The sequence below is a fragment of the Mytilus californianus genome, unplaced genomic scaffold (genome assembly GCF_021869535.1).
Source record: "Mytilus californianus isolate M0D057914Y unplaced genomic scaffold, xbMytCali1.0.p SCAF_4, whole genome shotgun sequence".
In the NCBI taxonomy this organism is placed as follows: domain Eukaryota; kingdom Metazoa; phylum Mollusca; class Bivalvia; order Mytilida; family Mytilidae; genus Mytilus; species Mytilus californianus.
The window spans coordinates 107,646,974-107,674,645 of NW_026262690.1; the positions used below are offsets into that span (position 1 = coordinate 107,646,974).

Genomic DNA, 27,672 nt, shown 5'->3' on the forward strand with positions numbered 1-27,672 from the left:
GCAAATAAATAAATTAACAACAATACAGCAAGGAACATTTCAAGACCTACCGTCGCTTGAATATCTGTATGTATATATTATTAAAGCTTTTAATCAGACGCAAATGAAAACAAAATTTAAATGTCAATCAGTTGCAGAATATGTTTACTGTAATAAAAAATAACGACTTTCTGGAGTTCCAACGTCAAATAGTATAACTATTGGTGACCCTGTTCGTTTGACAGAGTTTAATAATAGTTTTATTGAATTATTATAAGAAAAGACTAGATAGGCCCATACTCGCAAACGTAATCATCATCGCCCTTTGCACAATCAAAGCGTTCGGCAATTTGACGACCCATGTGTATACACTGCAGATTGTATTATGAAAACAAACATGTGTTAGAAGTACAAAAACGTTTTAAGGATATTTCTAGAATATATTGTGAAAAATATAATTGTGTTTGACAAAAGGTACAATCAATCCAGTAAAATACGATACATTTGACTTATTTCAATATCTACTAAAAAAAAGGCGGTAGATACAAATCCATTTGCAATCCACTATGTTTTAATAAGTAGACGAGTGTTTTATGTTTTTTTTTACATTTAAATCGATTTTTTTAAAATCTGCTGTAGAGTCAAATTCTGTTTTCAGATGATAACAAAATTAACCGATCAACATTAAACAAGTTGCAAGCGTTTATTCAATTGCATTAGAAAGATAATAAGTTATATAATTATATATAAAGAATAATAATTTTATTGAAAATAATTATTATAAGAAAAGACTAGATAGGCTCATAATCGCGAACGTAATCAAAGCGTTCGGTAAATTGACGACCCAAGTTGTGTACAAGTTATCATGTTGTACAAATTATAATTTGTATATTGACTTTGTACAAATTATAGTTTGTGTATTTTGACTTTGTACAAATTATAATTTGTACAAAACGTGCCTGTACACATTATAATTTGTACATAATAAGGCTTAATTTCACTTATAACTTGTACAATATTTTACATAGAATAAGTTTCAGATCAAATGATAAAAATAGTTTCAATTTTAATTATGAATCAATATGAAACACACGGATTACTCTATTTTCAATACTATACAATAATATACAATGCTCTTCACTTCAAAAGTTGTACTAGTTGACCCAGTTTCACTATCAGTCACAGAATCGTTAGGTTCTCTTTCTGATTTTACCGATTCAGCATCTGTGATTTCATCCGTACCATCAATCTCAATTTCACTGTTCTCCTCTAAAACCTCTTTGAACACTTTTTCCAAATTTTCCTCGGATTTAAGATTTGGCAAAAGTTCCTTGGGCAAAGAAGATGAAGATAAACCTATCTTTGGTCGAAACCAAACAGAGTATGATAAGGCGATTGATCAATTACTCTGTTATATGATCTATTTTTCTGAAATTGCACGAAGTGCAAACGTTCAGACCACTGTTGTGTGTCATTTTCATTCATCCATGCTATGAAAGACGCCTCCGGGTGCGGGAGTTTCTCGCTGCATTGAAGACCCATTGGTGGCCTTCGGCTGTTGTCTGCTCTTTGGTCGGGTTGTTGTCTCTTTGACACATTCCCCATTTCCATTCTCAATTTTTTATGAGCATTTCTTTAATGTCTGCATTTGCTCTTTCTATAGACCCTTGACGTTGGGGATGTCTTGGTCGCCAATGAACTATTACTAATTCTGACCATAACGATTTCAGTTCAGTGATTATATGTGCAGTGAACTCCGTCCAATTATCGCTTTTGAGGATATGGGGTGCACCAAAGAGAAGAAAAATATCAAGTAATTCACAAGCAACTTCAGCAGCTCTCTTAGATTTCAGATCTCTAAGCACGCTAAATTTGGTAAGATGATCTTGATAGTGCATTATCCATTTAAATTCATGGTCGGGGACAGATTGATGGTCTACAAGGTCAACCTGCCCTCTACAGTTGAAGTCAGCAGAAATTATAGGTTTAATAACAAGTTTTGATATGTCAGTACGTTTTCGTTTCAAGATACATTGTTCACAGTTGGTTGTAAATACATGAAATATGCGTATTGCTTCCCGGCTAATGTTAGCAAAATGTTTTTTTGAGTTCTTTGTTAGTTTTATGGAGACATCCATGACCGACCCCAACGTGTGCTGTTTTTATAATATCATACATATCCTCAATGGATAAGTAGTAAAGTATGGTGTCATCTGAAAGTAAGAATTAAACCATTTTGAGTATGGCACAAATCTAAACTGGTATTTTGTTATAAAAATAATTATGTTAAGAGCCCTAACAGCGATATGCTTGTTCAAATATTATAAATATAAGAAAATCTGTGAAATAGTTAAGCTCATATGGTCGTCTGTTTTGTGACCTAAAGTTCTTTAAATAATACTTGTACACCCTTATTTACTGTGATCATATAGAGTTACGATTTTAGGTTGATGTGCCATAGTGACTGCAATCTTCTGTATGCAATAATGCATAGTATGATCAATTTGATACATCGTCATGAACATGCACGAAATATTTTCCACTAGACGTTAAGCAACCAACAATCAATTAATCAATCAAAATTCCAGGATTTGGGATAGGTTTTTGTTAACATTCGATTTCAGACTCTCTTCTATATTTGTCATATAAAACAATACAATGATGAGCTTTTCAACATCATATTTCTCTAGCAAATGTCTGTCTTGGTCACTTTTCTTCAATGCCTCTTTTGCATTTTTAACTTCAGAAATTAACTCATTCAATTTGTCCCTAGTATATAGATGGTTGTGCTTACATGTGTTATTCTCAGTAAATTGCTGAACTTCTTGATAGAATTTATCCTGATGATAAAAAATACTAGCCATTTTTTTTAACACCTTAACTTTTACTTTTGTAAATGACCATGTGAAAGACCAGTGAACAGGAGTTCAATTTATAACCTCAAGGCAATATAAATGAATCAGTATGACTTTAAAAATAGCATTGAAAAGTTTTTATAGTGGGTATCAACACTTTTTTACCACAATATCCATATTATAAATTATTCTACGAGTTATAACTGAAATTAAGCCTTATTATGTACAAATTATAATTTGTACAATTTTTTTTTGCAAATTATAACTTGTACACAACATATATATATAGATCCATTTTGTTACATCAGGTGATCCGTTTATTTGGCAATCGCCAATGGCAGTCAGCAGTGTTTAAGACCATCCGTTGTTCGACCTGCTAGTCAAATGCGTTTTGTTAAAATATACTTTTTCACGTTTTTGGTCTTTTGGAAAATGTTGTTTGTGTTGTATTTAAACCCCTCTACCAAGAAATTTGTTTTGCATGCACACGTATAAAAATTGCGGTTTTATCCAACGCAATCATAGGTTTGAACGTTGTTTTCAATTTAGACTTGTGTATAAATACATGTATATAATAAGTACGTCTGAACCAGTGCCAACTCTACGACAGATTGTATCCATCGGATAACCAGTGATGGTGATACCAGGCTGAAAACACATTCTGTATATATAATTCGTCTAAATAACAGCCCAACAATGCTAGATTTGTATTCCGCAAATTTTTGTTCTTCCCTGGCCGGGATTCGAACTCATGCTACTGAGATATCGTGGCACCAAATCGCCTTGCACTATGCCCGGTGCGCTAAACCACTCGACCACCTAGGCTCGTCAAAAATCAAGCTTTCGGTGGCCGGGTGTTACCTTTTCTCGTCAGTTTTTATCTAGCATCGTAACACAGTACATGGTATAAAAGACATGGAGATGGAATATTACAGGTAAGTTGAATTATCTATCGTAGAGGATCTTACAAATTAATGTAAGATGCAGTCACATAAATAATTATATTACAAGTATGTCTGAACTAGTGACGACTCTACAACAGATTTTATCCATCGGATCACCAGCAGTGATGGTGATACAAGGCTGAAAATACATTCTGTATATATAATTCGTCTAAACAACAGCCCAATAATGTTAGATCTGTAAATTTGCGGAAGCAAATTTTTTGTTCTTCCCTCGCCGGGATTCGAACTCATACTACTGAGATATCGTGGCACCAAATCGCCTCGTCAGGTTTTATCTGTTTATCTTCATTCCATCTCCATGCCTTATATTTCATGTACTGTTTCACGACGCTGGATAAGAACTGACGAGGAAAGTTAACACCCGGCCACCGAAAGCTTTATAATTATAGAGCCTAGGTGGTCGCTTGGTCTAGCGCGTCGGGCATAGTGCAAGGCGATTTGGTGCCACGATATCTCAGTAGCTAGAGTTTGAATCTTGGCCAGGGAAGAACAAAAAATTTGCTTCCGCAAATTTACAGATCAAACATAGTTGGGCTGTTGTTTAGACGAATTATATATATATATATATATATATATATATATATATATATATATGTATATAGTGTCTAAAAATAGCAACAATCAACATTCAATCTATCTAGGAGTGGATCAGTTTGTAAATAAACTGATGCAGTTACTAAATTAAATTATATAAATGCCTAAGAATGAAAATTTAACACACTAATGAGTGTTATAAAAATAGTTGTTATATTTTATATATTCACGAAATATTTCGGTAAACAAATTACCTTCATCAGGCGCGTGCAGCCATCCAGGTAAAAAATCAGAGGTTGTAAAGAAATTTTTGCAGCTTTATGTACATTCATTCTTTCACAAGACATACTTTTGAAAATATCACCTTTCAAGTAATAGAGTTAAATTAAAATTGGGACACCCAAAATAGAAAACAGAGAGACATATTCTGGATGCAACAGCTACGTACTTTTGAACCTGATGGACTGAATGAGAGAGATAAAAAACAGTTTTATTCAAAACCAAAGGAATAAATCCTGAACTTCATACTATCTAACTAACTCAATTATTTGTTTTTATTTAAGAATCGCAATGTACAATAAGCTGCAAAAATATATTAAAGACATGTACATTAAGCTGCAAAAATTTCTTTACAGCCTCCGATTTTTTACCTGGATGGCTGCACGCGCCTGATGAACTAATTTGTTTAGCGAAATATAAACAATGTTTTTTACAGTGAACTTTCCTTTTTGCCCATTATACTTAGCATCTGACATTTATTTTGTTAATTGTTATTGTGTATATGTAGTATACTTTCATGTATAAAGATAAGCGTATATAAATACTTCGGTTATGATAACTTAGTGTTGTACACATTTTTCAGAAGTTTGAGATCAAACAATCTGACATTTATCAGGAAAGACACTTTCAAAAATCTTACCAACTTAGAATCTCTGTAAGTACAAATATTCGGAATGATTTCATTATTTAGAGAATTCCTTATACATGATATATTTGAAAAATCTTATTTCAGACTGCATGACCCCATATTTCATCTGGAGAGGGACACCTTGTATCCCCTTACATGTAATGAATATTCTTAATTCCCTTGACGTATAATGTGTGTTTCTCTTTAAAATGAACAATTGCCATCGTTTCTACAAATCACTTTCTGGCGAGATAAAATTTTATGGAATACCACATCTTAACATATTGTACTAACATAATTCTACTTCAATGAAATTCTAATAATCACATAAAGTTTATGTAATGGTTTACATTAATATTGGCTACGATAGTTCTATAAAAAGTTTCATATCAAATTAAAAATATCCTATCTATATCATCACTATTTCTATAAATAAAATATTTACAACCGGAATATAGATATCCTTAGTCGGTATAAGATTTGTAGAAGTATTTTACCAGAAATATATATAGGAGGGAATTATAATAACCCCGAATTTCAAATCGATCTTGTTATGTTATCCATAAGTTATAACACATTGTAACGAAAACCGAGCGGTCGTGCCTTAGTGTAATGCTATAAGAATATGTTTTAGTAATATCAGTCATAAATAGGGAATAAAGTTTACATCCAGTCACTCTTTCCTTGGTGGCATGGTACTCTGGAATTCTGTATACACCCTTGTATGGTAGCTGTAACGAAAACCGAGAGGTTGAGCCTTCGTTTAATGCTATAAGAATATGTTTTTTTTTTGTAATATCAGTCATAAATAGGGAATAAAGTTTACATCCAGTAACTCTTCCTTTGGTTGCGTGGTACTCTGGAATTCCGTATACACCCCGGTGCAGTTGGTTCTTCTGGTAAGGTAATACCTTGAATATAAAGGGTAGATATGGGCATTAGTTTTCGGCCCGTAAAAAAAATATGGTTTTGTATGGTAACTCTCCGTATCGATGTTCGAATGAATAACAGACTCGTTAAATACAATCAACTGATATAACTTTAATATGCATTAAATATCAACAATACATATATAATTCAAATAACTTAAAAGTGTTCAATTTAATAAATAAACATTTCATTAACCTTTTTGTTGCAAATTTAAGAAAATGGATAGCAGGAAAATATACTCAGAAAGTTTACTAATCATAGTTACGAAATCGGCAAATGGTAAAACTCGATACCAAATGATTCGTTATAAAGTTTAACTTACGAAGTTATTTTCTAAGTGTAACCCGTAAAGAAATTAACATTAAACATACGGACCTAGTGTCCGCGGACATTGTATTATATCGTCCCTTGTTACTACTTGGTCTGGTAACTGGTATCTATACTTCTATTACAATCGCTTGAATTAGCGAGATTTACGTGCTGAAAACTTATTTGAATTATCGGCCGTATTTATACTTCAGTAAACCAATTTACTGATTTGGTTTACCATTTAGGAAATACCTAAATTACCGAAACCGGAACTGGTTATTACCAACATTGGTAAAACGTTAAACAGTTAAGATGTGCTCCAATGCAAAAACAAAGGCAAGGATAATAAAAGTTTTAGAGTTAACAATGTTTAAACACACTTATACCAGAAATATATAATAACAAAGGTCATTTATCGGTACGATTGAAACGACGTCATCACACAATTTTAGGGGAAACAAGTTCCATTTCAGGGAACCGACATTTCGTCACAATATTAAAACTTGTCATTCAAAACATTTGTGTGGTTTGAAATGCACGTGATCAAGTAAAATAATACATTACTTTTATTTATTGTTATCATTTACTGTTACATTTGGTTGATAAAAACCACTCAGATTCACAATTACAAATATGATATGAATGGTTTCTTTATACATTTGTGCATTTCAAGATTTATACCATTTTACTGTGTAATGCACTCTGCCATCACTGTTTTGACGTTGGTGTATACATTTCTCCCGAAAATATGACGGCAGATGCAAACGTAAAGGACGGCAAATGTTCTATATTAGTAAATTATTCAATTTAAGATTACTTCAAGTACTTTCGAGAATTCTTTGATTCGCTTTTATAGAGATTACTTAAAGCAAATAATGCAGACTTTTTATGAGTCTGTTTGACTGGTAAAAAACAACCGTATGTGATTATATTTTTTAATTGTTGTCCGTGTGTATTGTAAAGGGTTTGATTATCATAGTTGATGTGGTAAAAAGATTAGGTAATGGACAGGAGTATATAAAAAGCATCATTCAAAATCGAAAAAATACATAAACAGTTAAAAGTTAAATAACAAAAATACCGAACTCCAAGGGAAACTCAAAACGGAAAGTTCATAATGGGAAAATCAAAAGTTCAAACACAACGAAAGGAATACAATTGTTTTATTCTTGACTTCGCATAGGCATTTACTTTATGTAGAAAATGGTACATTAAACCTGGTTTTATAGCTAGCTAAACCTCTCACTTGTATGACAGTATAAAACTCCATTATATTGACAACAATTTGTGAACAAAACAAACAGACACATAGACACAATGTCAAAAATAGTACGGCAGTCAACACAGCGTTATAATCTTAATCCTTATAAACATAAATAAAAATATCCACAAAGAAAAACAAAATGGCAAATAGACAAGGCACATAAAACAAAAATAAAAGACAAGAATACAAAATTAATCATTGTCCAATAACACAATGGCGGGATGTATAAGTACCGAGCCACGTAAAAAGGGTATTACCAAAAATGTACTAAATAGTAAAGGTTAATAATTTAGAAATACAAACAAAAGAACAATTAACGTTTTGATTATTTCGGTTTCAAATTCTGTTTCTAATTGGCGTCGTAAAAGACAACAACATATAACTAAGCTGGGATTTAAATATATGTCAAACCATTTCCTCTAATAACTTTAATGTATTCCAGAAAGAAAAAAATCTGCTCGTATATACAAATAAGATGCAAGTGCTAATGAGACAACTCTCCATCCAAGTCATTATGTGTAAAAAGTAAACAATTGTAGGTCAAAGTACGGCCTTCAACACAGAACCTTGGCTCACACCGAACAGCAAGCTATAAAGGGCCCCTGATTATGAATGATCTGCTGACCCTTCCGGAACACCCGAGACCATTCCCAGTTTTTGGTGGGGTTCGTGTTGCCAAGTCTTTGATTTTCTATGTTGTTTAGTGTACTGTTGTTTGTCTGTTTCTATTTTTCTTTTTTTTTACCATGTCACTTTGGGTTTATTTGCCTCTCTTTAAATAAAAAACATATATCTTTAGTGATCCTATGTGCTTATCATTAATCTTTTTTTCATATTTTGAATCTCAAGTATCACTTTCATTATGATTTGATAACGGCCTTGTTACAGTTGCAACAACCAAAGATCTCTCTCTGTGTTGAGAATATATAGACTCCTAGGGACTTAAAACATGTGTTTGGCAAAGGGTACAACTAAATCAAGTAAAAAACGATACATTTGACTTATTTCAATATCTACTAAAAAAAGGCAGTTGATACAAATCCATGTGCATTATACTATGTTTAAATAAGTAGACGGGTGTTACAATGCAAGATAGACAATGACTGATGAATTCGGACGTAATAATCATTCATTCGTAATGATAAAACAATCATTTGCGAAACATTTTGCTTTCATGAATACTATTAAGTTATCCCATACATTACGATACGAGACAATTAGTCAATGTAGCTTGTTTGAACATCGGTAAACTGCTGTTGTTCATATTTAGCTAGATAATTATTCACATATCAATGATAATAAACAATTTACTTAATGTAAAATATATGTAACATCACCATTATTTTGTTTCAGGTATTTGCAGACCAATCAAATAACTACAATAGAGCCTGGATCATTTCAAGACCTTCCTGCGCTTAACCTTTTGTATGTATACATTTTGACAATATTTCATCAAGAGGAAAATGAAAACTGAATCTAAAAAAAAGTAGTGTCAGACTTGGTTTACTATTTTCAATGATAATGATACATGGAGTTCTGCCGTCCTCAACCGTAACGACTGTTTTCCCAGTTGGTTAAGCTATGTAACATGTATTAATAAGCGAAAATGCCAAACCAAATTTCGAATTTCAAACCGTAGGAACAAAAATAAGACACATGCTACTAAATTTAAGATTTTCCATAGCATGCATAGATCGTCGACAAAACCACAAAACCATACCAAAAACAAAACATGACATGGCATATAAACACATCACAGACACGGGTTTTGTACGCCAGACGCGCGTTTTGTCTAAATAAAACACATTTGACACTCGAATTAAAAATGGTTAAAAGGGCCTAATAATGTACGAAGTTGAAATACACTGACGACAAGATTTTCCGAAAGGGATGCAAATAAAGCTAAGGTAATTTATTACTTATGTAGAAAATCATTTGTTTTTTTAAAAAAAATTAAAGGTTTTGTAAACAGTCAATTTAAAAGTATGACCATATCAACAATAGTGCATGTTAACACAGAATTGCTGAGTACTAAGCTTATGATACAATAGGAGGAAAACCTCCATCATAAGTGTCATCGACCAAGTGGTAGCAAAAAATACTAACAAGTCTAAGATGCATGATTTTTTTATTAGTTGTTATTGGCTTTGCACTAGCTGTCAGTAATTGCGAGTTCTCTCAGATCTGTACTTAGTGTCTTTTTTATGTTGGGATGTACAAGTATCCGGCCACGTCTATTTTGTGTTTCTGTTGGATGTATTTCTATTTGTATCCATCTGATGGGTTAATAGATATAAGAAGATGTGGTATGAGTGCCAATGAGACAACTCTCCATCCAAATCAAAATTTATAAAAGTAAACCATTATAGGTCACAGTACGGTCTTCAACACGGAGCCTTGGCTCACACCGAACAGTAAGCTATAAAGGGCCCCCAAATTACTAGTGTAAAACCAATCAAACGGGAAAACCAACGGTCTAATCTATATACAAAACGAGAAAACGAGAAACACTTATGAACCACATCAACAAACGACAACTACTGAACATCAGATTCCTGACTTAGGACAGGTGCAAACAAATGCAGCGGGGTTAAACGTTTTAATGGTACCAAACCTTCACCCTTTTTCTGAAACAATAGTGTAACATCACAACATAGAAAGACACACTATAAAATATCAACTGAAATAGCTTAACTCAATCAAAGGACATATTGACACCATTGAACATACACTGAACAAATAAATTTGACCTATGATACAATGTAAATACAAAATTATAAATAAACCAAGGGAAGAATAATAAAAGTAACATGTTATATCGGTATGAAATGTTAAACAATTAAAGAAAAACAATATGCTCGAACACAAATATCAGCCATTTGCAATTACTTTAAACACAGGTAAATGAAAATAGTTTTGTTGTTAGGTATACGTGTACAGTTCCAATAGAGAAAGGAAATATTTTTACAAAATTAATAATTTTGATGTTCATTGTACGAAGTGAAAATTTATAGTAATACCAAACACTTATCAAAGCTGGTATATAGACCAAATATAACCCTGAATGACATTAAATAACAAAAAAGCAATACAATTAGTATCAACAGGTCAAATAAACAAGAAAGTACGATTTGAGAGTACTCGCAGTTACTGACAGCTAGTTAAAAGCCAAAACAATTAATAATAAAAAATCATGAATCAGAGACTAAAATCAACTAAAACACATCCCAGGGATTTAGTATTTTAACGTCATGGACAGTCAAAGAAGACATGACTAGTGCAATGCCAAAAATAAATGTATTGACAGACAGTAGGATAGTTAGGAGTTTAACCCCTTTATAGATCAAAACGATCGTGGGTGTGTCTTTATACATCCCGTTTGAAAAGAATACAAATTTAGTTATGTTTTAATTTGCTGATGACAAAATCGATATTAGTGCCAATGTAAACTATATTCAAAGATCTAATTACAACATTGGTAAGATAACCTTTACTAATAAGTTTGTTTAAAGGTTCGATGAGTTTACACAGATCACATAGTGATTTCCGCGTTTTAAGTACAATATTACCGTAAAATTTAGGATGTGAAATACCGTTTTTAATCAATTTTCTACAAGTACAGCCAAATTTACTAATCAAATCTTTGTATCTATGAAAGAACTTAGCAAAAGTTTTCCGTAATTTATGGTAACGAAATCCCTGACTTAATAATTTACCAGTGATGCATTGATTACGTTCGTTAAAATCTATGACATCACTACACACACGGGCATAACGAACGAGTTGGGATATATAAACACCGTATGATGGAGCCAAAAGGAACATCGCCATCTAAAAAAGGAAAATTAACAATAGGGAATGAAAATTCGTCTCTTGTGTCGTAAATTTTCGTATGGAGTTTTCCTTTAGAGATTGAAATGTCCAAATCCAGAAAAGGACAACTACTGCTGTTTATGTTTTTAAGCCTTTTTCAACTGATTTTTATGGTTTATACTTATGTTGTACTGTTACACCACTGTCCCAGGTTAGAAGGAGGGTTAGGCGCCCGCTAACATGTTTAACCCCGCCACATTCTGTATGTGCTGTCCCAAGTCAGGAACCTGTAATTCAGTGGTTGTCGTTTGTTGCTGTGTAACATATTTGTTTTTTCGTTCATTATTTTGTACATGAATTAGGCCGTTAGTTTTTTCGTTTGAATTGTTTTACATTTGTCAATCCGAGGCCTTTTATAGCTGACTATGCGGTATGGGCTTTGCTCATTGTTGAATGCCTTACGATGACCTATAGTTATTAATATCTGTGTCATTTGGTCTCTTGTGAAGAGTTGTCTCATTGGCAAACATACTACTTCTCCTTTTTATATATTAAGTCTGAGCAAAATGAACCATACAAAAATATTTTGATTATCTACCTCATGCAGAGCTCTTAATCATTGTCCGGTTTTGGAATATACTTTTGGTTATATCATCTTGGCAACATTTAAATTGGGTGTTAATTATTTTCACATATTTTGTTCTGGAAAATGAATGTAAATAAATTAATTGCAATAAGGCTTATCTGGCGAAGTCAAATCATTATTTAATGCTATTGCTCTGTTAATTGTTTATTACGAGTTTTGGTATTAATAGCGATAATTTGATTGCATTCTATTAGTTTTAAATAAGTAAAAGAGTGTTATAACACTAGTTAGACACATCATAGGGAATTCCGGAGTAATAATTATTTATTGATAAGGAAAAAAAAGCATTTGCAATGTATTACCAAATTATGTGTTGTCGTAGCCAATTTTACGTTTGTTGCTTTTCAACATCTGTTTAAACATCTGTAAACTGTTGTTGCCTATATTACAAATTGTAAACTGACTGGCGTTATTGTCATATCAATATCAATAAACTATATAAATTTTATCAAAATCTTCATCTATCAAAAACAAATGAATAATTATGTTAGAGTTAATTATGAATGCATTGGATAGAAATCGACATTGTGCAATTGAATATAAATACCTTTGTGAACTAATTTCGGGTTGAAAAAATATCTATGCATAGTCTGTAACTGTTTTGTATTGATGTAATATAAGAAACAAAACATATCACAATTCATCTTGTATTTCATATTTGGATGTTCCAAAAACGATCAAAGTTATACATGAACATTTATACGTGCACTTGCTTAATGTCAATTTCTATCCGACACCGCTCATGTATGAAAGAATACCGTTATTTTTTCCAGATTATTGTACAATAATCAAATAACTATAATACAACAAGGAATGTTTCAAGACCTACCAGCGCTTTACCGTCTGTATGTATACATTGTTTTTATATTTTATCATGAAAAAAGTTAAATATATACGTAAACTTAATCATCTGCAGACTAGGTTTACTATCAATGTTGACGTTATATGGAGTTTTTAAGAAGACGAATGTTACAATGATAAAGAATATGGGAAACGAAAGTTATAATCATGCATTGATAGGGATTTGTACACGATTTGTATTCATGACATGGTAAATAATTACATCACATTCACCGGGATTAAAAATGTGTACGCCAGATGCGTGTTCCGTCTAAAAACACATTTGTGATATTCAAAACAAATAAAGGCAACAGTAATATACCGCTGTTCAAAAGTCATAAATGGATTAAGAGAAAACAAATCCGGGTTTCAAACTTAAACCGAGGGAAACACATCAACTATAAGTGGAAAACAGAGGAACAACAGAAACACTGAAGTGCAAAAAAACCAAACGCCAACATACATAGAAACGAAATATTTGATAACAACTGCCATATTCCTGACTTGGTACAGGAAATTTTAAAACAAAAATGGTGGGTATAACCTGGTTTTATGGCTGTTAAAAAGGCCAAAATAAAGAACGAAGTTGAGGAATTATGAAGACCAAAACTTTCGAAAGGGATGCCAGATATAGCATAGGCAATCTATTCCTTTGGTAGAAAATCCGTAGTTTGTCGCAAAACTAACAGTTTTGTAAACAGTTAACTTATAGTTATGACCATAGCAATAATAGTGCATGTCAGCACAGAAGTGCTGACCACTATGCTTAATATACCCCCAAGAAGGAATCCTCCATCAGTAGTGTCATCGACCAAGTGTTAATAAATTAACGCATCATTTATATCAGGTTAAAAAAACTTAAGTCTGAGCAAAGTGAACCTTACAAAAATACATGTCATCTACCTCATGCAGAGCTTCTATTCCATGTCCGGTTTGGGGATATACTTTAGGTTATATAAGCTTGGCAACGTTAAAATTAGGTTTTAATTATTTTTACATATTTTGTTCTAGAAAATGACTGTAAATACATTAATTGTCGTTATGCTTATCTAGCGGAATGAAATCATGGTTAAATGCTATTGCTCTTTTAATTGTTAAATAAGGTTTGGTATTTTGAGCGCTCATTTACCCCTATTTTTGACATTTTTGCCTATTATGTCCGTTTATTAAGTTCATATCTTGTTGTCAATATAATGGAATTTTATGCGACTGTCATACAATTGAGAGATTTAGATAGCTGTAAAACGAGGTTTAATTTACCATTTTCTACATAAGAAAATGCCTGTACCAAGTCAGGTTCATGACAGTTGTTTGATGTGTTTGAGCTTTTGATTTTGCCATTTGATAAGGGAATTTCCGTTTTGAATTTTCTTCAGAGTTCAGTATTTTTGTTATTTTACTTTTTGATTGCATTCCATTAGTTTTTAATAAGTAGACGAGTGTTGAAATGCAAGGTAGACAATGAATAGGAGATACCTAGGTTATAATTATTAATTGAGAAGGATAGAAAATGCATTTGCCATACGATACTAAATACCGTGGTGTCGTTGCAAATTTTACGTTTGTTGCCTTTTCAATAATAATATATTGACCTTTATCACTTTTTTGTATTTTCGAGCTTTACCGATGAGTCTTTTGTTTACAGAAAACGCGTCTAGCACACATAATTGAAATCTATGATGACTTTATAGTAAACAACAAAACGAAAGATGCACGTCAAATTAGAATAGAAAAACAATCTGTCAATGTAGTTTGTTTGATCATCTGTTAACTACTGTTGCTCATATTTAACATGTTTAACTAGATAATTATTCACATTTCCATAGTGTAAAATATATGAAACATCAACATTGATTTGTTTCAGGAATTTATACACCAATCAAATAACTACAATAGAGCTAGGATCATTTCAAGACCTTCCTGTGCTTAACCTTTTGTATGTATACATTTTGACAATATTTCATCAAGAGGAAAATGAAAACTGAATCTAAAAAAAGGTAGTGTCAGACTTGGTTTACTATTTTCAATGATAACGATACATGGAGTTCTGCCGTCCTCAACCGTAACGACTGTTTCCCCAGTTGGTTAAGCTATGTAACATGTATTAAAAAGCGAAAATGCCAAACCAAATTTCCAATTTCAAACCGTAGGAACAAAAATAAGACACATGCTACTAAATTTAAGATTTTCCATAGCATGCATAGATCGTCGACAAAACCACAAAACCATACCAAAAACAAAACATGACATGGCATATAAACACATCACAGACACGGGTTTTGTACGCCAGACGCGCGTTTTGTCTAAATAAAACACATTTGACACTCGAATTAAAAATGTTTAAAAGGGCCTAATAATGTACGAAGTTGAAGTACACTGACGACCAGATTTTCCGAAAGGGATGCAAATAAAGCTAAGGTAATATATTACTTATGTAGAAAATTATTAATTTTTCCAAAAAAATTAAAGGTTTTGTAAACAGTCAATTTATAATTATGACCATATCAACAATAGTGCATGTCAACACAGAATTGCTGGGTACTAAGCTGATGATACAATAGGAGGGAAACCTCCATCATAAGTGTCATCGACCAAGTGGTAGAAAAAAAACTTAACTATTCTTAGATGCATGATTTTTTTTTATTAGTTGCTATTGGCTTTTAACTAGCTGTCAGTAATTGCGAGTACTCTTAGATCTTAAAATGTCCTGTACCAAGTCAGATATATGGCAGTTCTTATCAAAGAGTTTGTTTATATGTTTGTTGGCGTTTGTTTTTGTTGCATTTCGGTGTTCCTGTGGTTCCTTTGTTTTCCTCTTATAATTGACGTGTTTCCCTCGATTTTGGTTTGTAACCCCGATTTGTTTTCTTTAAATTGACTTATGACTTTTGAACACCTGAAAACTACTGTTGCCTTTATTTATGATAACAAGTGCATACCAATCGACTATTATACTTTTTGCCGTTTTTATATGTTATTGAACATATATTTTACAAATAACAATATATCAGTGTGACTTTTTTTAATATTAGTTTCTACTAATGCCTAACAGTAATGCTGTTTATTGACTGGTGTAATGGTCACACCAATATTCTTATATGATCTTTATCAATTTTGACAAATCTTTATCTATCAATAATAATTAAGACAGAACTGCATTCTATTTGAAGCTTGGCCTACGTAAAACGCGGATTTTACTGTCGCAAATGAGTTTATCTAGCGACACGTAGCGGAACTGGTACTAAACATATATTTGCGACAGTAAAACAAAGTTTTATGTAGGCCAAGCTTCAAATATAATACTGTTATTTCCATTATAATGTCATTCCGTTTCAGTCATTAATTCGGTGTATAATTTCATAAAACAAAAATTCCGCAAAATAATGTTATCGTCTTTGGCAACTGAACAAGGTTACGTCACATGTATGCTTCTGGCGTCCAATGTAAATAAAGGCAACAGTAGTATACCGCTGTTGAAAAGGCATAAACTCAGGGCTTCTTGAATGTCTCGAAATGTAATAAAATTAGATCAAAGGATATCTTTTGAAGTAAAATGGTTTTTTTTTCCTAAGGTTAATATTGAAGAAACAACATGTCAATACAGTACAGAAATCAAAATATCATTTTCTCTTACCTACAGACAGGTAGATAAAGAATTATACGCTTGCTGTTATCCAATCAGAACCATTTATACAAAATGATTGCATTAGAATGAACCATTTCTTTGGTGTAGAATACAATTTACATTACCATGTTTTGTTTCAGAGATTTGAGCAGTAATCAAATAATTACAATACAGGAAGGAACATTTCAAAACCTACCAGCTCTAAACACCCTGTATGTATACTAGTTGCAATATTTGATGTAGAAGCAAATTACCACGTCAGATTTTTTTGTGTGTGTTGTGTTGCTGCTGCCATAAACATCACATCTAACATTAATTATATTACCCGAAGGATTATATCTCTTAAGTGATTTTTTAGTCCTTAAGTCCATTCTAGTTCAGATAAATGTTTCACATCACAGAACAAAGACATTTCGATTTTTGTTCATACCATTATGATGAACCAGTTTAACAAAGAAATCATTGGAAATCATTAACAGAGATAAAAGTACATTAAACAATTTAGAATTAATAGTTCAAATTCATAGATGATTAAATCTGAATGATTGCCAGGGTAAAGATAACAAATGCATAGCAATCGACTATTATTGGCGTCAGTATTGCAAACTTTAGATTAAATCATATAGAGTCCGAGTCAGGAAAAAATTGTAAAATTACTTGCTGTAGGTGCGGTGTGAATCAGATGTGGATATTAGAAAATCCAATGATCTGTTACATATACCGTAAACAATAAGAACAACACTTAATAAAATGCATGCGTACGAATCGTTTTTCTGTGTTTACCTTCATCAAAACGCTCAAAACCGAATATTTGAAAGCCAATTATGTATAAGAACCGATATAATCTGAATCTCACTCCCCTTGCAATAATATTTTAATATTTAAATACTCTTCCCATTACAAATATATTCCAGATCCAAAACTAAAAGACAAGTTAAATGAATTGGTCCTGCTTTGTTTCATAAAAAAGAATGGCCGAAGTGAAGATGCTTGGTTACTTGATTGACAACATATCTGTTACGTTCAAAGAAAGTCTTTTTCAACAAAAAGTTTTTGCTATGACATTGTAATTTTGCTTTCGACCTATGAGTTTGCCCATCCCTGTGTTAACGTCTGACTCGCAAAGTCGAAACAACGTCGCACAACTCCATTTATGGAATTAAGTAAATAGAAGTGACGACAGAATCTTATTAAACACTATATAAAAAACTACAGATTGAAGAAAACGAGCACCCAAAAAAACAGGATGATTTTTTTTATCTAAAACATGCTTGGCATTTTCAGCTGCACTAATAACATCCGCGTTGCCTTTATAAAAAAAAAAAAAAAAACGTGTAGTAGGAAAGTTGTACTCAGCAAATTTGTAAGTTCTCAAAAACATTCATACTTTTTTGTGGAAACGATTGTAGATAACTTTTATTTGTTATAAATTAAGAATTTTGTAATAATTGCTTACGGTAAAAAGAAGTAAAAAATTGTTATTCAATTTCACTAACTGAAGAAGATCGAATATATCCACAAGATCTTTCAATTTTTTATCATCGAAATCTGATCAAAAATGCCTCTAAAGAAGAAATATTTACAACTCGCTTTCATCCAGTTTATCAATCTTGACAGATTATTAATGATCAGTAAGTATACTGAAAAATATTCTTTTATATAATTTAAAAAAAGTAGTTTACTTACAATTTGTATCCAAATTGCATGCTCCGACGAATCAAATAAGATTTAATTTCAATGTTTTCCTCAACAGAAGATTAGCCAACAACCCACTGGATTGCTGTGACTGTGATTTGGAGAATCTCAAGCTGTATTTACTCAACAATACACACTTGAGAGCATCTGCGACATGTAATGGCACAGCAACCTTAGTATATGATATTAACTTCACCGACTGTGCAGGTAATATTATCCAATTAAAGATAAACAATGAAGAAGCAATGTAAAATTCATAACAAAATGATTTTATTTTCAATATCTGCACCTTATTGAACATTATTCTATTTTATTAAGAAGGTACAAGACAAATATGCACATGTGTAATCATGAAAATTTATAGACAATTTGGAGTAAGAATTCTAAATCATATCTCGAAAAGGAAATTTGAGAGCATTGAGGTATAGGGCTGTTATTTCTTTATAAATGGTGTTTCAAACGTTTGATTGAGTTTTGGATGAATTTCAACCGTGGATTTATAAAATATATATATAAGCATACAGTAATAATTGTTTATGTAATGGCTAGTAAATACTTTAATTCTAAAGAAACGTAAAAGGTTTTCATCGTTTTAAAAATTGTTTATCGTGTTTTAAATTTAATTTTGGGTTAACAGACATATGGACACTTTCAAAAATTTTCCGATTGATCAATCACATAAACACGAAACAGGTTAGGTTGTTATCGTGAATTGCGTCAATTTAATAAATAACATACTAGTAATTGCAAATGTAATTTATGTATAATTCTTGTAGATTTTGCTATTTTATTTGTCCACTTACTTTACAGAAGTTATTTAAAAATTATTATAGAAAAAAATTATATACTCACCCTTGTTAATCTGCAAAAGTGTATCTATTTAGTATTTTATATTTGTTTTTATCAATAAAAAATCAATGAGATTTGACAGCAATTCAAAGTTTAATTAACAAGGTCTTTGATGAGATGATTGATTGCAATTTCACTGTGATATATAAATATGGTCATCCCTTGACTTCTCCTGTCCTGTATTAAAATTCTAACGTAATTTGGAAATGCATTATTACACAGCCACATCCGATCTGAGTTGGGACATCATATCTGACGGACAATGTAGGGTGATTACCACGCGCTCTGCATGGTAGTGAACCTTGCAGCAACCATATGAGAAGTAAGCCTGTTATATTTTACCCTTTCCTACACACATACATTTTCCAGTTGCAGTTCAAATGTCCCACACTCCATCCCGTTCGACCTTCTTTGCAGAACCATGCCAATCATGTTGATTGCTCATTTGTTCTGTATTATTTGCCACTGAATGGAATCAATCAACAATCTATTAATAGTAGATCGTTTTTGTAACAGTCTGCATTCACTTTAGGGGGACAATAAGCAAGTTTTGTGTAACCATTTCTATGATCTATTGTACGCGTTAACATAATTTTGCGTTTAATTTCATGTTCTTGCCATGCTAAGATATTTTATTGTTGTACTTCACCTAAACTTTCAAGATGGTGCACAAGCTTACATCTCACTTCAAGGGCATTATCATAGGTCTAAGCGGAATTATTTTTGTCAACCTAATAATACTGTGATGAGATAAACCTTTAATGTTGTAACCCAAAAATAAGATAATGTACTAAACTATCTCGTAGGATTACTTTTAATTTGTATTATGAAATTTCTAGACTCAACGGAATCTACAATGCCACAATCCACAAAGATAACAATTGGAGGAGAAACAGAAAGCACAACAGACAAAAAAACAACAGAAATCATAACAAGAGAGTTAACAACAGAAGGTACACCAGCGTTACAAACAGCAGAAAACACCACATATATGTTAACAACTGAAATCATAACAGGAGAGTTAACAACAGAAGGTACAACAGCGGTACAAACAGCAGAAAGCACAACGTTTGTATCGACAAAAGAGATCATGACAGTGGCATCAACAAAAGAGAGCATAACAGACACAAACAAAAAAGAGATCACGACAGTGGTACCAACGAGAGAAAGCACGACAGTCGCATCAACGAAAGAGAGCACAACCGTTGAATCAAAGAAAGAGAGCACAACAGTGGCATCAACGAAAGAGATCAATATAGTGGTATCAACGAAAAAGAGCACACCAGTAGCATCAACAAAAGAGAGCACAACTGACACAATAGCTACTCGTAAGTATATCAATTTTATCTTAACCATATAGAATAGGTTTAGTTGTGGCAACAATTTGCATGAGGAATTATTTTGATGATACCCTCAGGGACTTACAGTTCTCCAGCAGTCGTACGCCCGATATTAGTAAATCTATAGATTCTGTCAGTCCGAAATATGAAAAAAATATAAAATGATAAACATATGATATTTATAAACGGATCACTGAAAACAGGTCTCCCCAAAAAAGTCAAAATCGAGGAATGAATCGCAAATCTGAAAGTTAAAAGCCAAATGATGAAGAAGCAAACCCCCCATCAAACATTGTAATTGTTCAACGTCAGTGCATTGCAACGTAATTAATGAAGAGACGGAGTATACTGAAGGAGATACAACACCCAAAGAGAGCCTGACTAAATCATGGCAAAACGAAAAACGACGAAAATACAAAAAGCATTCTACAAAACACTGCATAAATTACTAAAGACTTACAAACACGAAACCCACGAAAACCAAGAGTGGTCTGTTTTTAAAGGTATTACATTTCATTAACCCGGTATCTTATATAGCTTACTATACGGTATGTTTTTTTTTTTATTTCTTTTTTTAAACACGTGTTTACCTGAAGTTGTTTACACTCTTGTCCTTGTGATGGTATGTGGGTAATTGTCTCTTCCGCATTCATACCACATCTCATTTTGTTCATATTTATGGTATATAATTCTATATTTCTGTCTTTATCGGTTTGTTTGCATTATGCAGACATTGATGAATTGGTAAAATCCTATACAAGATTTTATTACGCTCGCACTAAATAGATGGGTTTTTTTTGGTTTGTTTTTGTTTTTTTTTTATTTTGTTTTTTTTACATAATTAAGTGAAATCCTTCAAATCTATCCCTTCTTCAAAAAAGACTAAGGTTCTTAGTATACTGGCCTTTGCATAGCAGGACATAATTTCTTCCTGTACCACTCTTGATCATTCTGTGTAACATTTCCTTTGAAATACTGCCGTCGATATTAGAGTGTATTGCGGTATGATTTCTTTATTAGAAAGTCAAGTGATTTAAACATGAATACAGCAACTTTGAAAATGCATTTGTACACTGTTATTTAGTTTTGTTTGACGTATGAACTGGTGTGCATTATTCCCAAATAAATTTTTTTAACTGATTTGTAACATTCTATGCATCTTAGGTATTTACCTGATTGAGAATTCATTGGTGCTAAAAATAAGTTTATCTGTTCGAGTGCCTCTACCATTCGGAAACTCCCCAATGGTTGTCTACGTTATATTTATGTTTCCCCCTTTTTTTATTAAAAGGTGTGTTTATCCAAGATCTTTGATAGCCATCTTCAAAATAGTCGCATTTTTTCGTAAGCCTTGGTTGATTTAGAGTTTGATATAATCTACATATTCTAACTTGTCTATTGATATTGACCATATGTTTACCTTTTGATATTTGTTTGGTTTCTGTGGGTCTTTGGGTTTCTGCCTCATTGAACTATATATCGTATCTTTTTAATTCACATTTTTTTATATATTATTATAAGAAAACACGCAACTGTTTAAAATAGTCGAACTGTATTATAAAATAGTATCCCATTTGTCGAGTTATTAATTTATCGCCTTAGTATTTGTATTATCGATGTTTCTAAAAACGATATGACGTTTCTCTTTTCACTATCGCGCGAAAAGAGATTCGCTTACATGTGCAACTTCAATAATTGATGACACCATTGCACCCGCAATCTATTATATGTTAGTTTCGTGTTTTTTAGTTTAGCTTGGCTTTATAACATTTGGTCTTGAGCACATCCATAAGGAAGGTTATGTGTTGTGCCTACTGACAAAAAAAATCATACGGTTATCATGTAGACGAATAAATTTGATTTGTATCCCCCTGACCATTTTGTGAGATTTGACCATCGGTAAGCTAATATTGCCTCTTATCTATAACTTCACGACAACTTAGATATTATAAGCGTTTTAAAAAAGTAAGAAGTGCATTTGATGTATAAGTTTAAGAAATGGTGACTAAAATGAAACACCAAAAGCAGAGTAGCGATCATTCTGAAAACAAAACTTCATAGACAAGGCTAAGAATAAAGTGGTGTGTGAAAACGGTTATGACGAAAAAAAAAAAACAGACGTCAAAACCAGTGATCGTTTACATCTTCATCTGTTCATCGATACTGATACAAATGGACAATTTCAAACTAGAATTTAGGACAAACGTGATTATGTCAACTTTCTAATTGTTAAATTTCCATTTGTCAGCAGTTCCAAACCGTCTGTTCCCTCGTGTGGCGTTGGCATATCTCAACTGATACGCTATGCTCGTGTATGTTCATGCTTTACGGACTTCAATAGCAGGGGTATTCTTCGAACACAAATACTGCTTCAACTGTGTGATGAGGGAGGAAGAATGACCGAAATCGACACTACATCAGTGTTACGGTCATCACACGAAATGATGTCACTTACTTACGACACGATTAATGTTTGTATTAACTCACTAGATACCTATATGTGCAGTCTTAGACATTTTGATACCAATGTCGCAAAAATAAATGACAGACAATTGTCTAATACTATTGGCAAAAGAAGCTTAACACATTCAAATCGTTCTGATTTGCAAGATAAATTCAAATTGAAATAATAAATATAATGCTACCTTTGGAGAGGTGAATACGCAGTTTTTCTTAGTTTGAAAAACTGATATTCATTGACCAGCGGTCGAAGTTGATATTGGGTTATCAAATTTTATTTGAACCACATATTTAATGAAACAAAAGTAATTTATTTGAATCCATATTCCGAGGATAAGATATTAAGTGAAAATCATACACAAACATTATCCTTGAATCACACCATGTACATTATTGATATTTCAAAAGCATTTTTTATTAATGATCATACTCTGTTTTACAGTTTACAATACTAATGATCCAATAATAGTCGGAAGTGTTGGAGCTTTTATTGCAATTATGTCTCTCGTTGGAGCAGTTTTTGCTACCTGTCTGATCTTAAACAGGTACCTATAAACAACTTAATTATCATCAATGAACATAAACTGTTCTATCAAACCAAAATTATTAAATACACACGTGTAAACTGTAAAGATTTACTAAATAGAGGGTAAGTGTTTCTAGTGGTGTTAAAACGGTGAAAGATTTTTTGACGAAATTACAATTTGGTTGACCATTATGGGATACATATTTCACTTGTCGTAACTAGAATCCTGTCCTATTATTCCGCGAGTTCAACATACCGATTGCAAATTATATCACAGTATTTTCACTTACTTACGCAACACGACGTGCGAAACATGTAGAACAAAAACTACATATCCTTCAAGATCATCTGATTTTAATATGGGTTTTTATAAGGTTTGTGTTGTTCAAGCCTTAGTTTTCTGTTCACTTTAATTTTTGTTTGTAATTAAATCGTTTTTAATTTTAACTTTGCTGTTGTCTATTTTAAGGGACTTATAAAAGAGAGGCGAAAGATACTTACGGGACTTTCAAAGTCAGAAGTGAAAAATAAAATGACAACGCCATGGCTAAAAAAGAAAAAAAAAACAACAGGCATTACACAAAGCACAACATAGAACACTAAAGACTGGGCAACACGACCCCCACCAAAAACTTGGGGTGGTCTAAGGTGCTCCGGAAGAAGGATCCTGCTCCACATAAAGAACCTGTCTTGTTGCTCATGTTAGTACGTCAAGTTCAGGAAAAGGGGGGCAGGATTGTAGTTACGACAATTGAAACATATCCACTATCATCTGTGAAACGGATATTCCATAACAGTCAACCAACTCGTGATGGAGTCCGTAAAAGTTACGAAAGGATGACCTTAACTTCACCACTAGAAACTCTTGGTTTAATAGCTTCTGCGTGACAGCAACCTTTATCAAGGAAATCATGATAGGAAATTCAAGCCCTGGAATATCGTATCAATTGGGAGATTTATACTCCGTATGCAGGCGCTGATGGAATGTTGCTACTTAAAAATTTACAGTTCACAAATGGGAAGCTGAAATCATCTCTTTTGTCGTGAAGTTTTGTTTCAACCAGCCCTCATTGTCAATTTTTTTTTATGTTAGTCAAGATATCAAGCAGACATAACTTTATATGTTGTATCCTTTATCTCACGTTCGATGGGAAAGATGCGTTCAACATATTCACCAAATTTTAAGTTATTTAGTGAGAGAACATCATATTTATAGCAGTAGTAAAGTTAAACGATACTGCAAACTTCTTTTCTTTCTTCCTAAGAAGTGCCTATATATAGTCAGCCTCATATGAATAAAGGAACAATTCGGCAAGAAGAAAAGCACAGCTGGTGCCCATGAGAATGCGATTGTTTGTTGAAAAATATGTCCTCTAAACGTAACAAATATGTTGTCATTCAAAAAATCAAGCATCTTGATAATGTTTGTTTCCGAGAATTCTTTCGTTGGGTGAGTTTTTTTACAAAGTACGATTCATCCCTCCCTAAGACAAGAAACTTGTATCTTTTGGTCATTTTTTTATGGAACAAAGCAGGACTAACCCTTCCAATTTGTATTTTAGTGTTGAATGGTGAATACTTGTGTAAAATGTAGAAAAGTCAAATGTTTCAATACATTTGCAAGATGAAAGAGACTAATATTGTATGTACTCTTAAAGAATTTTTTAGTATCCACATCTTATTCACACCACCTCTAGAATAGGTAGTTTCACAATAACTTTGAAACCCGGCTGTAATTGCTGATAAAATTGATGTTAATAATGTAGAAAGAGGTTTCGTTGAGCACTTTGAACACCCAGCAATATAACGTTGTTTGAAAGGACACGTTTTTAGTTTGGGCATCCAATACAGTGATGGAAGATCCAGTTCTTCATCTTTGGTTGAAATTCTGAAGGAACACAGAACAGACCTATAACATTCAGGCTTTCCTCCTTGATAAGTGTCGTGGGGGTATCTGTTGACTTTCCATGTGAATTGTCAAAACCTAATTCATTTATCAAACAGGTTATGTGATTCACACACAAAAACGATGTTGTTTTGGGCTTTATCTGCGGGGACAACAACACATTTATCATGGAGTAAGGACATGTGTTTTGCAACATTGGGATCTTCCAAGACTGATGTAGCATGGGTAGACCCATTCCGTTTTGTTTTAACTCTGATTTGTATCAACGACCTCAGTCTTAATCCATTCGGAAAGAGTATCTACGTCTTCTTTCTTGCGTTTAACCCATTGCCTGGCAATTGAATCTATCCGTATTGTGAAGTTGTGTTTCCAATCGATTGATTTATGCTTACGACATTTCGGGCATTTGGATAACTCATTTCGCAGAGAAGCCTTATTGACAATGTTTACGTCATCAGTAATAACATGGCCGGCTGGATTGTACATGAATGGGGAACTAGCAATCAGGAGGTTTATATTTGAATGAATATGATGAATATATGATGACGAATATTATACTAGAAAAACAAGACTGACGGAGACAGTACTGGTACTGTTGGTTGTTTATATTTTGAATCAACATTGACTTTTTTATTTCAAAGATCATTTACCTGTAAATGCCTTCTTGGTTAATACTTTTCACTATAACAAAATGGATTCTGTGTCAAGTTACTGTGTCATCTGACCATATATATTTCCGTCAATTTGGTTGTTCAGTGAAATAATAGTATCTTAAATGTTGATACATGTAAACACAGTTTATGTGTATCCATAGATTTTTTTGTCACAAGCAAACGTATCCCCTTGTCGATACCAAGGTCTTTTTGATGGAACTTACCTTTATTGATTTTATCAAATACTTGTTTTTGTATCTATAAACAAATTAGAATAGGAACAAAATTGAGAATGGAAACGGGGAATGTGTCAAAGAGACAACAACCCGACTAAAGAGCAGACAATAGACCAAGGCCAGCAATGGGTCTTCAACCCAGCGAGAAAATCCCGCACTCAGAGGCGGGCTTCAGCTAGCCCCTAAACAAAAACGTGTACTAGTTCTGTGAAAATAGACGTCACACTAAATTTCGAAACATATAAATGAACCAAAATATAAAAAACATACAAGACTAACAAAGGCCAGAGGCTCCTGACTTGGGAAAGGTTCAAAATGCAAAAAAACGATAAGGGGGGGGGGGGAGGGGGTGGGGGGGCGGGGGGTATTATTAAATTTTTGTATCAGATGGTGTTTTAATGGGTCTTTACTGATTTTATTTTAAATTTTGTTTCGTTTCAAGTTTTCATAAATCAAATGCCCTTTTCCCTAAGAATTAAACACACTCACACATAACAAAAAAAACAAAAATAAAAGCAAACGCGGGTTCCTTGATGTTCAACCCGTTATACAGTAGTTATTATAGTGTTTGTCTATTCAATTGCAGATTGAATTTAAAGAAAGAAACAAGGAAAGAATTATCTGACAGTTTTGATAGGAGGCGATTTCCAGCTATGCCACTACGACATGGGGGGCATATTAGTTGGTATTAAAATAGCGTCCTTGATTATGCCATACTGACACAGCATCCATGTCTACATGTTACCAACACCTAGTAGATATGTTATGGCATTGGCAAATTGTCTGTATTTTTTTAAGTATTTGCTGATAAACCATGCTAAACGTTGATCACATTGATGGATAATTTATCACTTGTAAATAAGTAAAAAAAAACATATATTACGAGTTTGACATTGACACACTGGTTATGGATATCAGTATTGTGTTATTTTATATCCTTGAATTGTCAATAGCCATTGTTTTCCCTGCATTTAACCGCATTGTGGCACTAATCATGTCATAATTACACAGCTGATATAACAAATTATTTAACATTATCTTAGATTCCTAGATATGTAACTATATTTTAAAATGTAGAATAAATAAGGGCTTGGATGTTATTAATATTAGAAATATTTCCCACCATAAGTCTGTATAGAAAACAATATCTTATTACTTCAAAGGTACAACCTTACCCGCCTTGTCCTAGTCTAACCAATTGCATCCAAGATTTTTAATCAGAACAGGGTGTAAATGATCGTTACCCTGAAGGATAAAAATAAATCCTCCCGATTGATTTTGTTTATTGTCCCTATATAAATATGGTCTTGCTCGCCATAGTACTGGAATGAACCACCAAA

At 32.7% G+C, this 27,672-nt stretch overlaps 1 protein-coding gene across 1 annotated transcript; it reads left to right on the plus strand.

Moving 5' to 3' along the window:
• On the plus strand, positions 1-27,650 carry LOC127739047 (serine-rich adhesin for platelets-like). The gene is made up of 8 exons (XM_052250606.1): positions 1-66; positions 5,196-5,267; positions 9,097-9,168; positions 16,808-16,879; positions 18,421-18,569; positions 20,051-20,539; positions 23,454-23,556; positions 26,919-27,650. Exons 6-8 carry the CDS (start codon positions 20,068-20,070, stop codon positions 27,022-27,024), a joined length of 681 nt encoding a protein of 226 aa, XP_052106566.1. The 5' UTR covers positions 1-66; positions 5,196-5,267; positions 9,097-9,168; positions 16,808-16,879; positions 18,421-18,569; positions 20,051-20,067; the 3' UTR covers positions 27,025-27,650.
• The last annotated feature ends 22 nt before the right edge of the window (positions 27,651-27,672 follow it).

Coding starts and splice junctions, on each gene's coding strand:
- LOC127739047 (XM_052250606.1), top strand. CDS start 20,068: ATGCCACAATCCACAAAGATAACAATTGGAGGAGAAACAGAAAGCACA. Junction 20,540..23,453: donor AACTGACACAATAGCTACTC/GTAAGTATATCA, acceptor TCTGTTTTACAG/TTTACAATACTAATGATCCA. Junction 23,557..26,918: donor ACCTGTCTGATCTTAAACAG/GTACCTATAAAC, acceptor ATTCAATTGCAG/ATTGAATTTAAAGAAAGAAA.